This window comes from Anolis sagrei, chromosome 4, assembly GCF_037176765.1.
Source record: "Anolis sagrei isolate rAnoSag1 chromosome 4, rAnoSag1.mat, whole genome shotgun sequence".
In the NCBI taxonomy this organism is placed as follows: domain Eukaryota; kingdom Metazoa; phylum Chordata; class Lepidosauria; order Squamata; family Dactyloidae; genus Anolis; species Anolis sagrei.
The window spans coordinates 171703637-171721243 of NC_090024.1; the positions used below are offsets into that span (position 1 = coordinate 171703637).

Below are 17607 nucleotides of genomic sequence, written 5' to 3' on the forward strand. Positions count from 1 at the left end.
CTTTATACACATAGCCTGAAGATCACCTTACACAATATTTTTAAGATTGCTGTGCATGACACATGGTTTGAGTACAACCATCAAACAGCAAAGGTGTTGCTATCTCAACCACATATTTGGAAAAAAATGAAATTTGCAGTATTTTGGAATTCTACTGTAGATAACGGATGCTCAACCTATACTTGAAAAATCTTGTTAACTTGCTGGATCAGAATTCCAGCATTTACTAAAACCAGATTGATGTCTATTGGGATCAAGAACTTTTGGATTGTTGTTTGAATGATGTGCAATAATCTGTTGTGGAAGGTGCATTTAGAGAGACCATGGGTAGGTGACCAAAAATATATTTTAAAAATGGGTACCATTTAGCATCACAAATGTGTAACCTAGAAGTTCATATCAGTCATATCATGATCATATCATGATGGCACTGTCATCATGATTGTGGCACTATTGTCACGATTGTAGCTCTCCCCAAAACTACTTCACCAAGAGAAAAAAGTCCAATCTGTTGGTGGTTGGGGCATGGGTAGGGCAAGCCTGTGGTGACCATAAGTAGGACCCCATCACAAGTCCCTTGTCCCACTTGCTGATGGGAGAAAGACAAAAAATAACCCCTCCACGGTCCAATTTCCAGCATAACAGAGCACTGCCTGGTAAAATAGGTTTGGTTTGCTGGTGGTGAGGGGCACAAGACTCAGCTGATGTAGATTTCCACCTTACATTTTTTATGTTGTTATTGAGGCCACTTGGAAATCTCCTACAGATTGTTCTTATTCAGTTTAAGGTTCTGATCTAACTCTTTTAAAAACCATTCTGCTACGTCATCAGATGGACCGATTTGCCCATCTAATGCTGCTTCCTCTCCACTTTCAGCATGAAGCCCATTAGACGATGCACTTCTGGCTGGGCTCAGTGCTGAAAAACGAGAGGAAACAGAGCACACCACCATGGCGGCAACATGAGAGCCTTCCCATGTTGCCTTACCAGCAATGGAAGGAAGCCAAGCGGCAACACTTTCCCCCATGGGATGGGGATAATGATAAGGCAAGGTCTGTGGGGTGTGGAGTGACAGGTACTCCACACACCCTGGCAGGAGCTCATAGATTCATGATGATGTGTGGTGAATCTATGGGCCTTTGTGATGAGGTCCAGATTTTAGACTATAATCCTCCACAACTACCCAGGAACAAATTCCTTTCAATATAATGAGGTAGACTTCTGAGTAGGTATACATAGAACAGTTGCACTATACATTCTAATATTTTGTTTTTGTTGCAAAAACTTTGTAAACAACTTAACAAACAGCATGTGAGTAGTGTAAATCAATCAAATCTGTCACACCATGTTTCTCTCTCTCTTATTCTCTCCCCATCTGAGTGTATATAACCTTTCTAAAGATGAAGCCAAAGATCAAGATGTGTGGAAGATATTTGCTGCATTTTTGAATAAAAATAGTTTTTTAATGTCCTCAGTAAGGGAAGCATTCCACTTTCCTCCAGCTATATCTGCCAGAAAGCATAATAATGCAGTCTGACTTACTGTGCAAGTTGCATTCTCAAGAGCCAGTAAGGTCAAGACTGAATAACCTTACATTATTGTCAAGGCCAAGGAGACTGTCAGGGATGGGGTCATCGTTCATAGGCCAAGACCCTACATCATCAGATACAACTGTGACAACAGGGCTCCTTTGTTGTATCTCCATCTGGCAATGACACCTCCTCCCCACCCCAAATATCTTTTCTGGCAGGCAGTACTCCAACCAAAGAGTTTCTAAGGCAATGGAGATCCGAATGCTGTGAAATGACAACACTGAAATGACAGTTTCAACAACTAGAAGCCGGACCCCTGTGGCAAGTCCTTTTTTCCAGACTTACTGGCAAGAAGGGATTGGAAATGCAATCCTTTAGGGGCCCTAATCAAAAGCTGAACAAACCTCTTTTATCTGTTGCTGAATCTGAAGGTGGGCTGAGAAGGTTTAGAATAGACTTTATTAAGTAGCCATTGTAAAATATCGGTGGTCAGTTCCCCCATGCTCAAAGCTGCTGCCATGCAGAAAACATACTGCCTGGCTAAAAAGGTAAATTGTGGGGGTCATGCTTGATTGTCAATTACCATAAATATAAATCCCTAAAGTTACAAAATCAGAAATCCATCATATGATCTCATAACTACTGAACAGAATGCCAGTCAACATCTTTTGATCAATTAAAATGAAGCGTAAAAAGAATGCAAAATTTGATCAAAAGCATCCAGATCAATGGAGGATGTGCAAAACATTAGCAAATATAGATGCAAGTAATTTCCACACAAGGCTTTTAGAGTTGAATGGAAGTAAATTAGCACCAGGAATCAGGCAGGCATTTTAGGTAATGATAATACTGCTGCTCCTTTTTCCTTCTGGTTGATATCCCAGGTGTTCTACTACCAAAAATAAGCCATTTGTTCCTTGAAGCCATGGCATTTAGGCTTATTCCCCACTAGTGAAAATATCCCTTTTGAAAGTATTCCAACATCCAGTAGGTTATATGAGAAGGGAAAACAAAGCTAATTTACCCAAACTTTGCCCCAGTTTCCCATTTGCACTGTTTATGGATGGAAAGTAAAACAGGGTAGCAAAGATCTCCTGGGAGTTTCCATTAGCTCTCCAATATTCTCCCCTTTTTAAAAAATAATAAGTGTGCTTCACTCTGCCAATGAAGTAGTATATCATCAAAGGTCCATTGGATCATGTTGAAGGAATGTTTCACCAGTGCAGTAATAGTAATGAAGTTGGGATTAACAGCAGGAGATATGAGGTAGGAAAAAGTGACAACAAACTCCTAGGAAATGGTCAAGTAAAGATGAGAACTGAGGAAATTTGTGAGGGAGGTATGGGATTCCCATCTGAAACTGCTCCCTACATAAGAAAGCTGCAGTATTATTATCATGTGATTATTATCATCCCAGGACCAATGCTGAACAGCAAAAGACAATGTTACAATCATTGTAGCTAGTGATTTTTTAATTTATTTTATATCAAAAGCATTGCATAAATTAGTATAAAACAGATAAAAATAGAAGGAGCACAAGTAGCTAAATATCTTTTGACCATAAACAGGCAACAGCAAAGGCATTGTCTGTAGCCTCCAACAATTCTTCCTCTGTACATGAGGCAGGGCATAGTGGACAAACATACAGATGTGGAGTGGTCTGTTCACACAAAGTGGGGAATTATTTTAGGTAGCGCCATTTTGCCAGGTTGCCTTTTGATCTGCCCACTCCCTTTCTGAGTCTATTCAAGGACTTCCAAGTTGCCCAATCTTGGTTTGCCCCTGGAGGAAGACCTTCATGGGGAATTTCCTCCAAGGGAAATCCACTTGGGATTTCCTGATTTAGCTGCCCAGGGGGGATAGTCTTGCTGTTGCTGGGGGAACATTAAGAGGAATGGTGGTTCTCATGAAGCTTTTCCTTGATTTGAGTCTATTGGGAGGAGGCTGTTAGCCATGCAGTGGATGGCTTTCACAGTGTTCAACCTTATTTCTCTCACAGTTAGCAGCAACTTCCCGTTCCACATCCGGGGGGGTGGGGGGTGGGGTGGGGGGGGGATGCCAGCTAGATTGTAGGTTTAAGACATCCTGTGATTATTCTGCATTTTTCATTCAATGCTATGTTCACCTGCTTCACGTGGGCAGACTTCTGCCTAACAGTGATGATACAAACTCTATTTCTTTAGAAGAACTATATGAAAAGGTCCCCAGTCTCTACATCAAAGTTCTGAGTATTTAGCTTTGCACCCTCTGTGAACTTCAGATTAAGCTATGAAGGACATTTGGGGGTCAGTAACTGGGCTTTTTGTTGCATGTAAACAAGGTATTTGAAAAGGCTGTTTACATGGTATACAGGGAGGATTACTTCTGTCAATGCAGTTTATACCAAAGTACATACTGTTTGAGCACAGCAGTCAGGTTAGTGTAATATAATGGAATAGAAGGTGAAACACTAGGAATGGGTTGAGATAAATGGCTAGTCTTTAACGCAGGGGGAAGCAGTGATAGGAAGGTTGGATAGTGGTCCCCAGAGGGGATTCTGGGGGCCACAAAAATGGCTGTACTCTATCCACCCCAGTTTTAAATCCATTTTATAGACAAAAATCAACCCTTTTCCTCCTGTAGCATGATTTTATCTTGAAATTTGACTTCTTGCCCAGAGTCTGAAATGTCAGCTGGTGCTTTGAGACCTGGCAGCTTTAATTAAGAGTGCATCATATACATGTCTATTAAGAAATTAGCTAGCTGACTTAACCCAAAGCAAATGTGTAGTACAGGCTTGTAGGTGTCCCCACCCATTTGCACTGTGTTCCTGGTTGTTTCTTCACTTCACTTCACTTTATTTCTTCATGAACAAAGCAAATAATTTATTATGGAGAGCCTAGTGATACAGTCAAAAGAACTCCCTGCTGGCTTTACCTAATATATCCTGACCCTTGCCAAGCCAAGCACTAAATCTAGGTTCAACTGTCATGTCTCATAATGAGCTCCTATTTAATAGTAACACTGATAGGTTCATGAAATTATCCTTTCTGCCATTCTTTGACTTTTGTAATGAATTAAGGGGAAGAACAGTAACTATTATACAACATATTAAGGAATTGGAATACACATTTCCAAATGTGTACTAATATACTTATTTTATCTACAGATTGCCCTGGTGGTGCAATGGATTAAACCCTTGTGCCGGCAGGACTGCTGCCCAAGAGATTAGCAGTTCGAATCCGGGGAGAGCAGGTTGAGCTCCCTCTGTCAGCTCCAGTTCCCCATACGGGGACATGAGAGAAGCCTCCCACAAGAATGGTAAAATATCAAAACATCCGGGCATTCCCTGGGCAACATCCTTGCAGACAGCCAATTCTCTCACACCAGAAGCAACTTCCAGTTTGTCAAGTCACTCCTGACATGAAAAAAATCTACATGCTGTGAGGTAATAGTCAGGTAAACAATGTTTGAAGATCGTGAGTAATGTATGTCTGCTCAAGAGTAAGCCCCATTAATTTTATAGGGATTCCTTCTTCAAGGAATACTCAGAGGTGGTATTTCCAGTTTCTTCATCTGAAACATAGCTTAAAGCACTTTGTATTCATTGGCAGTCTCTCATTCATGTACTAAACAAACCTGGCACTGCTTAACTTCCAAGATCAGACAGGATCTGATGCCTATTATAGGGTATTTCGGACCAGGCTTGACCTACACCTTGATAATTCACCAGGACGCCAGACACTGCATGCCATTCCCAAGGCTGTGATTCTAAGATACAATTAGTTTGGAAGGAAAGCCTATTGAAATCACCGGGATATATTTACAAATAATTGACTTTTAAGACTGAGGCACAAGTAGAACATGTGAAAGTGTGATGCTTCATTGCCCCAGTTAATACAGAGCTGATGCCAATTCTTCTTGCCACATATTGTGAATTTCATATCACCACTGCCCCATGACTGCCTGGGAGCTTGGCTTCCCCTCCATGCAGAAGAAGTAAATTGACAAGCCAAGCAGTTGGCAGGCACCGGAAGCCAACAAAAATCACTCCAGACTTTCCAACACTGAAAACTGACCTCCAGTAGCCAAAAGGCATGAATTGGAGCAGAAACCAGGACCTCAAAAGGAAAGGTGCTGAGGGCATGCAATCCGCCTTCAGTGTGGCTGCTGTTTGCAAACGTCAGCTGCTCGCTCGAGATCACGTCAGTCAATGAAGCATGAGTGGTGAGCCATCTGGGCATTTACCCAGAAGGACTTTGAAAGCTTTCTAACCAGTCTCATTGGTTCAAATAATATGGATGCACCACTGTTTTTGTGAGCTATAAAGAAGTATGTGTCTTGTTAGGATTCATGCCCCAAAATATAAAGAGTGGGTGGGAAAAGAACTACTGTATTGTGAGATACACGCTTTGGCAGGCATCCTGTCAGTGATTTACACGGGCGTAGGTTGTGCTGCGGATGCGGAATTATTTCTTCAAACATGCATAATCATCTGTCAGTGGCATGAAGAGAATTTCACATGCAGAACTGTGGCACACATAGTAGTTCATTGAAATAAATGGAGTAACCATTCAATCTGCGTTGTCTCTATACATTTCTCCGAACATTGTGCATTGCAACTGCAAAGTGGGTTATCAACCAAGCATAGTGACCACTGATCCACAAATTTTGATTTTGGACAGGGAAACGTTGCAGGTGAATATATACACTAGCTTACTCAGTGTAGAACTTTACCCATTGTTGCCCCTGAAAATACAAGAAATAGTTGGAAAAGTTTTGTTTAGTATTCTGTTCACACAGTGGCCAGCCACATGTGGCAATAGGGGCCTTCACCTGTAAATCCTGTTTCATTAGCATTGTCCTGTCCAAATCCCACAATCCTACAATAGCATGATACCTAGAGAAATATTCCTTAAAGAAATGAGATAAGCCTCTTTTAAAGAGCATTAATTGATTAAACAGAATTTTATTTTTTACACTTATCAGTGTCATTTCACTCAGTGAAGCATGAACCTTTTCATCCAGAGGAGTTCTCAGCCATCCTTCCTTGCCAACATGAACAACATTATTTAAAATATGCAATTATTATCCTCCAGGTGCCTTGACCTCAATGACTCTTAGCCCTCTACATTCAATAGTGAGAAATTATGGAAGTTAAAGTCCAAAAATATTTGCAAGACCACAGCTGTCTAACCAGTGCTAGGGTATATTCCTGTGGAAAAGAGATAATAATAATAATAATAATAATAATAATAATAATAATAATAATCTTTATTTATGTCCTGTCCTTCTCCCCTAGGGGACTAGCACTTTGGCTCTGATTAACAGCACAAAAATGGGAGATGGCGAGGCATGTCCATAGAAGCCTGATGGTATGCAATCATGCTATTAATTGTATTTTTGATTGCTTGGTATGTTGTCCTTGGATTGTGAAGAGGTGCATCTCTCCACATCCCTTTCTTTTTTGCATATTCTTTTTATTAGTTGGTTCTATTCCATCATTTATTATTTCCATCTCTCCCTTGAAATCTTCAAAAAACAAAAGAAAAAGTTTGATCATCCATTTTCTTTCTCTGTCCTGAAATTCAGCTTCCTTCATTGACTTGATTAGGTGAGCTGCCTCCTCCCATCAGTCACCTCTAGATTTGGACTTCTCTGAAAAATGTTGACCCCTTAGGAGTTTTACCTACCTCATCCCCCTCTGGTTTTTTAATTCTTAGTTTCTTTCCGTTCAAGGGCACCACCAACAGATATGAGGACATCTTCTGGACCCTCTTTTATCCCATAGTACATGTCATCCTCTGCCCCTTTCTGCATGACTCTTTGCTCCAATAGCCCAGGTGCTGCCTTAGTTGATATGCCATCTCCTTCTGTGGACCGAGCAGAGAAGTGGCTTGGGTTTGGTGCCACCACCTCACCATTATTCCAACCCTGACCTTCCGTCGTCACAGAATCAATTAAGGCAAAATCTTCATAGCAAGGAAGTTGGTATCTAAGCTGGCTTTCAGTTGGAAACACAGTATTGGGGGCACTTTTCCACCTCTGTAAAAACGGGCTGTTTGAAGCAGATTCCATTGAAGAGGTATCCATTTCTTCTTGGAGAGAAGCTAGTGGTGCTTGGCTTTTGGACATCTTTGATTGGCTGGAATAATACAAAAAAATCATTGAAGGTCATGGTTGTCCATGCTGATTGCTCAGCTATTTTGTGTTTCGACTGACATGTTTACAGTAAACCAATCAAGGTAGATGTTAGACTTTTACCAGAGCACCTTTAGTTCAGGAATGACCAGCTTTGTTTTTATTAGCTTAGTTTCTAGGTCTAGTTGGAGGTAAGTTGACCTTGCCAATTCAACACTAACATTTGATCTGTTACACACACACACACCAACCACACATACACACACAAAAGAGAGGTGAGACTTTACTGAAGGGCACATAATTCTACCACCATCCCTCCTAGGTTTTGCAATGTGCCAGCGCCTTCAATGCAACACATTCTCAAAGATATAATAGATTCACTAAAAATCAGAGGAGAATTTCAGAACATCGGGTCCCCAGTTGGTTTGCAGCTAGATATGCCAGTTCGGATATTCAATTTTAGAGGTGAGGAGTAATAGAATTCTGCAACTGTGAAATGCTGCTATTACTTCTGGAATGAACTTGTATCCAAACACATTAATCAGTGCTTCCTGCAAAGTTTGTGAACATCTATCTATCTATCTATCTATCTATCTATCTATCTAATCAGGAGTAACTGGAAACAACATGAATATTTAAATACTCCTTTACAGAAAGTCTGAAAAGGGATAATCACTGAATTCGCTTTTTTTCCCTTCACATACTCAATCCACACTTGCAAAGTAATTTGTCCTTATCCTGATCCTGTTTGTATCCCCAACATTCCTCTGATTTTGAAGTAAAAGCCCTTTTTTTTCTACACCTGAGAACTTTAATGTGATTTTTTTAAAAACACTTTTTATTCCACAGTTTCTAGGAAAATGTTTGGTTTTTTTTTTTTTTTTTGGTTTTTGGTTTTTGTTTTTTACAAAGTGTGTCCTATACCTTGAATTGGAGAGACAGCTGGTTGGAAGGTGGGACAAGTTGGTAAGTGGTGACCTTGGCATCCTCGCGGTGTCACTTTTTTAAGAATTCAGAGTATATATGTATATATTTGCATATTTGAATCAGAATATCTGAGATTCTCTGTTTGTGTTACATGTTATTAAATACTGTACATATTATTTGATTCAATGTTATTCAATATAGTAATCCTTCCAGAATTGCAGAGGTTAGGGGTTAAGGGCTGCTGGCCTATGCCATTTTTAACTTCAATAACACCAATCAAACTGACATGGTGGCTGGGTTTGCTCACACTAACTCACTAGGGATAGGAAGAAGGAGATAGGATAGTGAAAGCAGGAGAGGTTGATTGATGCACAGGCCTCCAGGCTGGGCAGAGGGAACAGGATGGAGAGAGGAGGAGAGAAGCTCCACCATAGGAGCAACTGCTAGACTTCCTTCCCGTCTGCCTGCAGCATTAACCTCAATTGTTTGGGTGCAATGGGACCTGATTAAGCTCATATCCTCCAGGGAAACAGCCGAAGAAATTCTGATAGAGCCCCTTCCTGTTGTCTTTGCAGCACTGGCTTCAGTGGGTCTGAGCTTAATAGAGGCTCATACAAGATGTTCTTGTACAATGCAGTGGTTCTCAATCTGGGGTCCCCAGATGTTTTTTGGCCTACAACTCCCAGAAATCCCAACCAGTTTACCAGCTGTTAGGATTTCTGGGAGTTGTAGGCCAAAAAAATCTGGGGACCCCAGGTTGAGAACCACTGAACTACAGGGAAATGTAATGTGATATTAACAGGGTCAGATCAGGGCAGAAAACTGTGCACTTCAACTGTGATATAGTCCTTTCGTGGATTCAATCAAAGTCATTCTACCTTATTACAGATGTCCTCAACTTGATGACTTCCAAATAAGCTGGACAAAGACTCCCATCATGTCTCCCTTCCTATTTATATGTAGGATGTGATTTTTTTTTCTTTCAACTCTACTGATCTTACATTTCCCTAAAGCTGTCTGCACTTTTGTAATCTGTTCATAAACCTTGCCATCAACAGTCAGAATGTTTATGGCATTTAATTGTATCACATTAAATCTATGAAAACTTAATAAACTATTCTTTTTAGCCTAGTGTTTCAGGAAACCTATCCAATAGTGGCTGGTGGCTTTATTACCAGTGGAGCCAGGAATCTTTTCCCAGTTTTAATCCAAATATTTAAGAAGAATATTCAAGGTGATGGGCTCTATTGTCAAAATAGGTTTGGCACTTTGAACAACTTATTTAAATTTTGAGATACGTTTGGAGCAAAATACCAGGCACATTGAGATGCCAGCTAACACTCCTTCCTCGATCTCCTTATCTAAATCTAACTACCCTCCTTTCCATACATTCAAGTACATGTTTTGGTAAAGGCAATGCTGTAATCCAACCTAAAGTTTGAATTGAAATGAGAGTGTTACTCCCATTCTAAAATTGTGATATATAAAAATATTTCATCCATCATATATGTTAATGGGCATTATGTTTTAGAGAACAATTATATTTTGATCCAAAGCCACACTATCTATTCAACCAAAAACAAGCAGCTGGCCAGTCATTCTATGGTCTGGTGAACTAGCTGTTCATTGGCTATTTACTTCCAACCCTATGACTATGAATCTTCAGATGTCTTCAGAGTGTACAGTGGAAATAACTGGATGGAAAAATAAACATAAGGAAGTGGTGTACGATGCAAAGCTACCTCAGGACAAAGAACAAGAGCTACTCACGAGTGCAGCGTTGTTGCTCCCTTCTGAGATTCTGGATACTTATATTTATCTCGATCATTCTCAGAGTTCCTATGGACCTCTGCTTTGGCCTGAACAAGAGGCTGGACATCGGCTCCTGTCCTGATTTGTGGGACTGGGGCAGGCAAGACTCCCAAGTGCTCTTCAGAGCCTGCTACAGTTTTCTGGACCTGTTCATATGATGGCAAGCTTTTCTCATAGACTTCAGATTCTTTCAGGCTGGTATAAGGTGTCTGTGAACTGCAGAAATACAGACATTAGTGAAATACCACTCCTCCAGGGATATTTGCACAATACACAGTTGTAATGCTTTATCCTGCTTTTAGTGTCATGATGACCTCCAATGGAACCCTGGAATTTGTATTTTTATGATCCATTAAATCTCTATCAGAGAATTCTAAATACCACTCCCTTAATGCAGATCCTAGAATTCAATAGGATGTTTCCAAGACAGTTAAAATGGAAATTGTGATGATATAATTACATAGTACAGAAGAGTCCTTAGTTGCACTCTTGTTCGTTTTCCGCAGAGGAGAAGAATCTAATACACTGGTGATTCAGAAATCTGCATGGCACTCTATCTTTTGAATAAATTTGATTTCAGATTAATGCAGAGCTTGGAACTACATGACCATGCCTAGAAGGAGGGATAGAGATTATGGTATCTGTGGTCTAAAAGATAACTTCTCAAAGCTCTAAACATTGATTTCAAAAACTGTTTTGCAGCTTGTTTGTAAACTTCAACTATCAAAACTACTTTTTTATTCTACAATTCATCTCTGGTTGCCAGGTTAGTACTTCGATGGGAGACCACCAATGCATCCCAGTTGCTGTAGGCTACATTTCAGAGGAAGAAACTGGCCAAACCACCTCTAAGAAAATCTTGCCTAAGAAAACTTATGAAATCCATAAGATCACCATAAGTTGATGAGCAACTTGAAGGCACAAACACATGGGCTTGCACGTGCACTGAAGATAAAGGTTTGCAGTTTGGATCTACTACTGGATTCAATCCTCAGCCTAGTGGCCAAGGCATCTCAAAAACCTGAGAGTCCACTTGCCCGGCTTTTTGTGTGCATGTGTCAAGAGCGATTTTAGAAACTGCAAGTCACTTCTGGTATGAGAGAATTGGCCACCTGCAAGGATGTTGCCCCGGGGGCACCCAGATGTTTTGATGGTTTACCATCCTTGTAGGAGGCTTCTCTCATGTTCCCACATAGGGAGCTGGAGCTGACAGAGTGAGTTCATTCGCACTTCAAACCTCCGACCTGTTGGTCTTCCGTCCTGCCAGCAAAAGGGTTTAACTCATTGCCCCTGGTGGTGCAGTGGGTTAAACCTCTGTGCTGGCAGGACTGAAGACCGACAGGTCACAGGTTCGAATCCAGGGAGAGGTCAACGAGCTCCCTCTATCAGCTCCAGTTCCTCATATGGGGACATGAGAGAAGCCTTCCACAAGGATGATAAAACATCAAATCATCCTGGTGTCCCCTGGGCAACGTCCTTGCAGATGGCCAATTCTCTCATTCTCTCACACCAGAAGCGACTTGCAGTTTCTCAGGTTGCTCCTGACTCAACAAAAAAAAATGCACCACTGGGGGCTCCTACTTCCCCAGTTAAAGCACCAGATGCACACATTCCTGAGATGTCAAATATGATCATAGGAGGGTGGGGTACATACATGCCTTAGTTGCATCCAGTTTTGAATACTGTATGTAGCATAATATTCATGGGGCTGCCTTTTAAGGCCTGAATAAAACCATAGCTGGTCCTAAATGCTACAATCAGATTATTGGCCAACGCTGGTTACAAGGAACTAATTCCCCTGTCAACATCTTTGCTGGCTGCCATTCTGTTTCTGGACACCATTCAAAGTGTAGGATAAACATATAAAACTTCTAAACAGCTTAGATTCAGGCTGCCTAGATTATACTAAGAATCTAGTAATAACAAATATGTCATCTCTATTTTTCTTTAGAAGAAACATGTCCTCCACATGTCCCAATTTATATGGATGGTCTTAATTAATTCTCAGTTGTTCTACTTGCTCAGTTTCTTTCAAAACAGTGTTTCTCAAACTGTGCTCCTTCAGGTGTTTTGGACCTAACCTCCCAGAAATCCCAGCCAGCTTACCAGCTGTTAGGAATTGTGGGAACTGAAGTCCAAAACATCTGGAGGAGCACAGTTAGAGGAACTCTGTTTTAAAATATCTGTTTCTCTTTCCTCCTTTGCCCTTGCTTAGTAACATTGGTACAAAGCAGTGTGCACTCTATTGGCTTAGGAGCAGGAAAAGAAGACAGAGAGGAATCTTGTCCTTTCCAGTAGACTCAGGCAAAAGCAAACTGCAAATTTAATTTTAAATAGTTCTAATTTATTGTTTTTATGCAACTTATTTTTAATATGTCCACCTTACATAGCAGATCTGGGGAAAAGTCAAGATATAGATAAAACAAACAAACAAACCAGCCTTCTCCAACTGGATATCCTCCAGATGTGGTGGACTACAATTCCTGAATTCTAGTTGACATGAAATATTATCATGCACTGTTGGTCAAGGCCAGTGTATATTTATTTTGCACGTTTTTCTCTGAGCTTGTAATCACTAGTTTATGAACAAAAATTCCAACCGGAGGTCTGAGGCATTCTGGGGAAAGTGTAAACAATGATTTCTGCATTTCCCAGATGGAGTGATCTGTTTCTGATATATATATCTCAGAAACGGATACTGAAATGAGGCTACATATTGAAAACAAAAGTTCACCCCTTAGCTTTCCTGACCTGTGATCTCCAGTGATGTTCCATATCTTCAAAAATAATGAGCAAGATGTTGCTTTTCTCTGGGCTTCTTTAGCTTTAAATAGACATAACATTTCATGAATTTCTCTTTCTTGTGCCAGAGTTTCCAGACAATGACCTTGTCTCCCTAAGGAACATAGTTTATACTATGTACTGCTGATTAGTATTCTAATTAAAAATAAGATTACAAACTGTTGAGCTGAAGCTTACAGGCTTCGTTTCCTTACCTGCTCTTCTCAGGAATCTCATTTTTCATACATGAAACACCAGGCTTTTTAATAAGGAACTTCTCTGACTCTGAGTAAGCAGATACGATTTGGACCTGGTGGGAAAAGAGGAGAGTTTAGGGGAGAATTGAACAAAGAAGGGGGTAAACATTGATTTATTGGAGTACTTTTACAGCCCTGGCATATCTCCTTCCATACCACATGAATGTAGCTGTATACTTTGACATGTTTTCACTTCAATCACCAAGGTTAATATCAGAGGGTGATGTTGATGGGTACATATCAAAATCCAAGTCACTTGCAGACAATCTTATTTGTTAGTTACCTGTAACTCACTTCTGACGAGTTTAAGACAGTCTACATCAGTGGTTCTCAACCTGTGGACTCCCAGGTGTTTTGGCCTACAACTCCCAGAAATCCCAGGCAGTTTACCAGCTGTTAGATTTCTAGGAGTTGAAGGCCAAAACATCTTGGGACCCACGGGTTGAGAACCACTGGTCTACATGGTGCTTCTCCTCCCCACTTTATCCTTACAAAAAAAACTTGTGAGATTTGTTAGAGAGAGTTTACTAGAGAGCCCAAGGATTGATGAGCCCAAGGTCATCCAATTAGATCCATAGCTTAGTGAGAACCTGAGGCTAGATCTTCCAAACCAATACTCTCATCACTGCACCATCCTGGCTTTCCAATCCCCATGATATCTTGTCCCTCTGAGTCTTTCATTGCTTTTGCAGTTTGTGGGTTTGCTATCTTTGTGTATGCAAGCAATTGTAATTGCTCAGTAACATCCTTCCTTATGTTACTGAGCAGCAACTCCACAACTCCCAGACGATGTAGCCAATGGTAAGGACTGCTGGGATCTGCAGTTCAACCATAGCTGGAGGTCCACACTTTGCCCACCCTGGTAAAGAAAGAAATATCCTCCATATACTTATAGTCCTTTTCTTGACAGGAACATGGATAATGACTGGAAGGAGGAAGCAAGTGGAGGGGCAGCAATAATTGTTCTGAGTAGTGTGTCTGCCCTCCCCCCAACACTTCCTACACACAACACACATACACTCTGATTACTATTTTCCCTGAAGGGTCACTGAAATTGGTGAGAGCCAACCTGACTAGGAAAACGATATGAAAAAAAGTCTGGAGCATTATCTCTCCTGCTACTGTTCCAGTCTAATTGGCACCCAGGCACCTATCAGAGTGTGGAAGTAACACATTAGAAATGACATTTCCTCTTTTTGAAAACAAGGCCCTAGGAAGTGTGAATTACAAAGTACTTTATTGGTGGAACAAGCAACATTTTCTAGGAACATATAGAAGTAATTTTTTGAAGAGACTTTGAGGACTTTTAAAAGTCATTTTGACACAAATATTTTTATGCCATTCTCCTGGCACGGTAAATTCCAAGAAGCAAACCTTGATTTTCCACTTTATATATGGACACCATTTTACTACACCATTGCATATAATGGCACTTGAGGATTTTCATATCCAAGGGAAAGTGAGTGAGTGTGCAGTTCTGGAGCCAAACCTTGGTGAATAACAAGGACTCACTTGAAGCTCATGGAATTATATCTCAATCACAATGTGTCACCTTGTTACAGATGTTACACCAGCAAATGCTCATTGTGTGTTAATGTGCACAACCACAAAATCAATGTTTGAGGTGCAATGATGCACAATACTATGTGCACAGTTGTCCAAAGGCACCATGTGCATAATTCCACTTTCATAATCTCTAGATGAGTGTAAATGTTATACATCAGCCAAAAATAGAAATACATACATAAGAGGATATATACACTGCTTTGAGCCTCTTTAAGAAAAAAAACCAGAATAATAATAATAATAATAATAATAATAATAAACATGTACAGGGCACCAACAGGATGCTAGCTGATATCTTCAGAATTTCCTAAAACTTCCAATTATAGTCCAAAAATTCTCACCAGAGACATTTGTCATGTATAAAAGAGAGAGAGAGAGACAGAGAGAGGACAGAGAATCAGTTGCTGAAGGCATCTCATTTGAAAAGAAAGCAAAGCTCATTTCTTACCTTTGGATAGCACTGGCACATACTCCAAACAACCCCGGTTAATATGGTCAGGACCCCCAGAGTGCAGAAGGTGATGTAGATCTGAGGCTTTTCCACACTCATGATGAACATGCCGATCATCACCAGGAAGAAGCCCAAGACGATGAGTCCATAGCGAAAGGTTTTATTTTCAGCCATTGGCTTCCTCAGCCCCAAGAAGCAGGAATCAAAACCAAGCTGATTTCTGAGCAAACTAATTGATGCAATGAGTAGTTGCACTGCAAACTGGGGTGCAAGAGGGTTAAGGAGAAGAGATCCTGGAGAGTCCTTCACCTGTCCCTGAACCAGGCAACAACCCTCATAGAGGTGTGCTCCAAAGAGGTGTGCTGGAGGCTGCAAGAGGATGAAAGTCAGCAGCACCTTCAGACCAGTCCTGCCCAGGTCTAAGCCAGCCCATTTCAAATGGGTTTGTAATGAATGCAAACCAGATATTTAAATTCATTCTTGAATAACACTGCCTCCAGGGAAGGCTTAAATAGCACCTTTAGTATAAGTAAGACCAAAAAACCTAGGCATGTTTTGGATCTTTCTAGTTTGAATCCATTCCTAGGGGTCTCTGGTGGGTTACTGGCGAATAGATGAAACAGGCAGATTTCACAGCAAGACAAGCTGGATTCTCTCTGGCCACATTTTGGTCCTTGATATAAACTTTAAAGTGCCTCGACTGCTGTAAATCTGGTTCCCTGCCTGGGCTTGAAAGAGATGATACAGTTTTTAAATGCTCTGACTTATTGTTTATCCTTTATTTTATCAAAATATATCTTAACTGCACCAGAGGATTCCAGATCAGTTTACAAAAGTGAGACCAATAAAAAGGCCTTTCCACACAAACATATAAATCACTGGAAGCACAGGCAAGGCCTCCAAGAGGCAAGGAACACATTTCTAAATAAAGACAAATGGGAAAACAATTTGACAAACATTTCTTATTTTCACATGTGTTACCAGTGACAACCATTTCGGTTTGTTGGACAAAGCTATGTTTTGCTCATTGACTCAACAGTCTATCAAAAGCTGCAGTACTTTCACAGCAGTGTGAAAAGTTATCTTTTGTATCACACCTTCTGGCTTGGGTATACTGGGAGCTGTAATTCAAACTGTAACATTTCCAACCAAATACCTTTAACTGAATGTGTTGAGTATCCAAATTCCTACTATTAGAAGTTTTTGTGACTTCGTGGGGTTTTTTCCCCCAGATTTGCAATACCTGTATTTGTGTGTGTGTGTGTGTATGTGTGTGTGTGTTCATAATGAGATAGCTACGAGATGGGACCCAAATTCAAAGATGAAATTCATTTTATATTTCATATGTACCTTATACACAGCCAGGTAAAGGTAAAGGTTTCCCCTTGACATTAAGTCTAGTCGTGTCCAACTCTGGGGGATGGTGCTCATCTCAATTTCTAAGATGAAGAGCTGGCGTTGTCCATAGACACCTCCAAGGTCATAGGGCCAGCATGACTGCATGGAGTGCTGTTACCTTCTCACTGAAGGAGTACTGATTGATCTACTTACGTTTGCATGTTTTCGAACTGCTAGGTTGGCAGGAGCAAACAATGGGAGCTCACCTTGTTGCATGGATTTGAACTGTCAACCTTCTACTCAGCAATTTCTGCAGTTTAGCAGTTTAACACACTGCACCACCGCGGCCCTTATACACATAACCTGAAAGGAATGATATACAATATTTTAATTATTTGTGCAGGACATAAAGTTTGTGTAAAGTGGACCATCAGAAAGCAAAGATGTCCCTATCTTCGCCTATGCAGTCATTTATGAATTTTGAAGGATTTTGAGATCCAGATAAGGAATGCTCAACCTAGACAGAGTCCATTATGGATATTAGCACCATACCCTCCAATATTTCATAGATGAAAACCAAGACATGTGTGGCCAAGCAATGTCAGAGTGTGGGCAGGATGGCAAGCTTTATTAATAAGCAGAATACACCAGCTGGAAGAGCCTGCAGGAGATTTCCTCTACAGCAGTATTTCTCAACCTGGGGGTTGGGAGTCCTGGGGGGGGGGGGTTGCAGGGGGATGTCAGAGATGTTGTCAAAGACCATCAGAAAACACAATATTTTCTGTTGGTCATGGGGGTTCTGTGTGAGAAGTTTGGCCCAATT

The 17607-nt window shown here is 40.8% G+C and overlaps 2 protein-coding genes across 2 annotated transcripts in view; both read right to left on the reverse strand.

The window, feature by feature from the left end:
• Positions 1-17607, reverse strand: part of TMEM61 (transmembrane protein 61) — a 179612-nt gene that overhangs the window by 121185 nt on the left and 40820 nt on the right. The gene's annotated exons all lie outside the window — the stretch shown is intronic.
• On the reverse strand, positions 6882-16656 carry BSND (barttin CLCNK type accessory subunit beta). Its single transcript, XM_060771562.2, has 4 exons — positions 15444-16656; positions 13388-13482; positions 10350-10607; positions 6882-7656 (listed from the first exon to the last, which is right to left on the reverse strand). The coding sequence occupies exons 1-4, from the start codon at positions 15618-15620 to the stop codon at positions 7224-7226; spliced, it is 963 nt and encodes a 320-aa protein (XP_060627545.2). The 5' UTR covers positions 15621-16656; the 3' UTR covers positions 6882-7223.

What these genes read in the sequence shown, in the direction of transcription:
- BSND (XM_060771562.2), bottom strand. Translation starts at nt 15,620, where the DNA reads ATGGCTGAAAATAAAACCTTTCGCTATGGACTCATCGTCTTGGGCTTC. An exon ending in GAGATTCCTGAGAAGAGCAG is followed by an intron (nt 10,608 to 13,387) that starts GTAAGGAAACGA and finishes GTATTTCTGCAG; the next exon opens with TTCACAGACACCTTATACCA. An exon ending in GGAGCAACAACGCTGCACTC is followed by an intron (nt 7,657 to 10,349) that starts GTGAGTAGCTCT and finishes GTATTATTCCAG; the next exon opens with CCAATCAAAGATGTCCAAAA.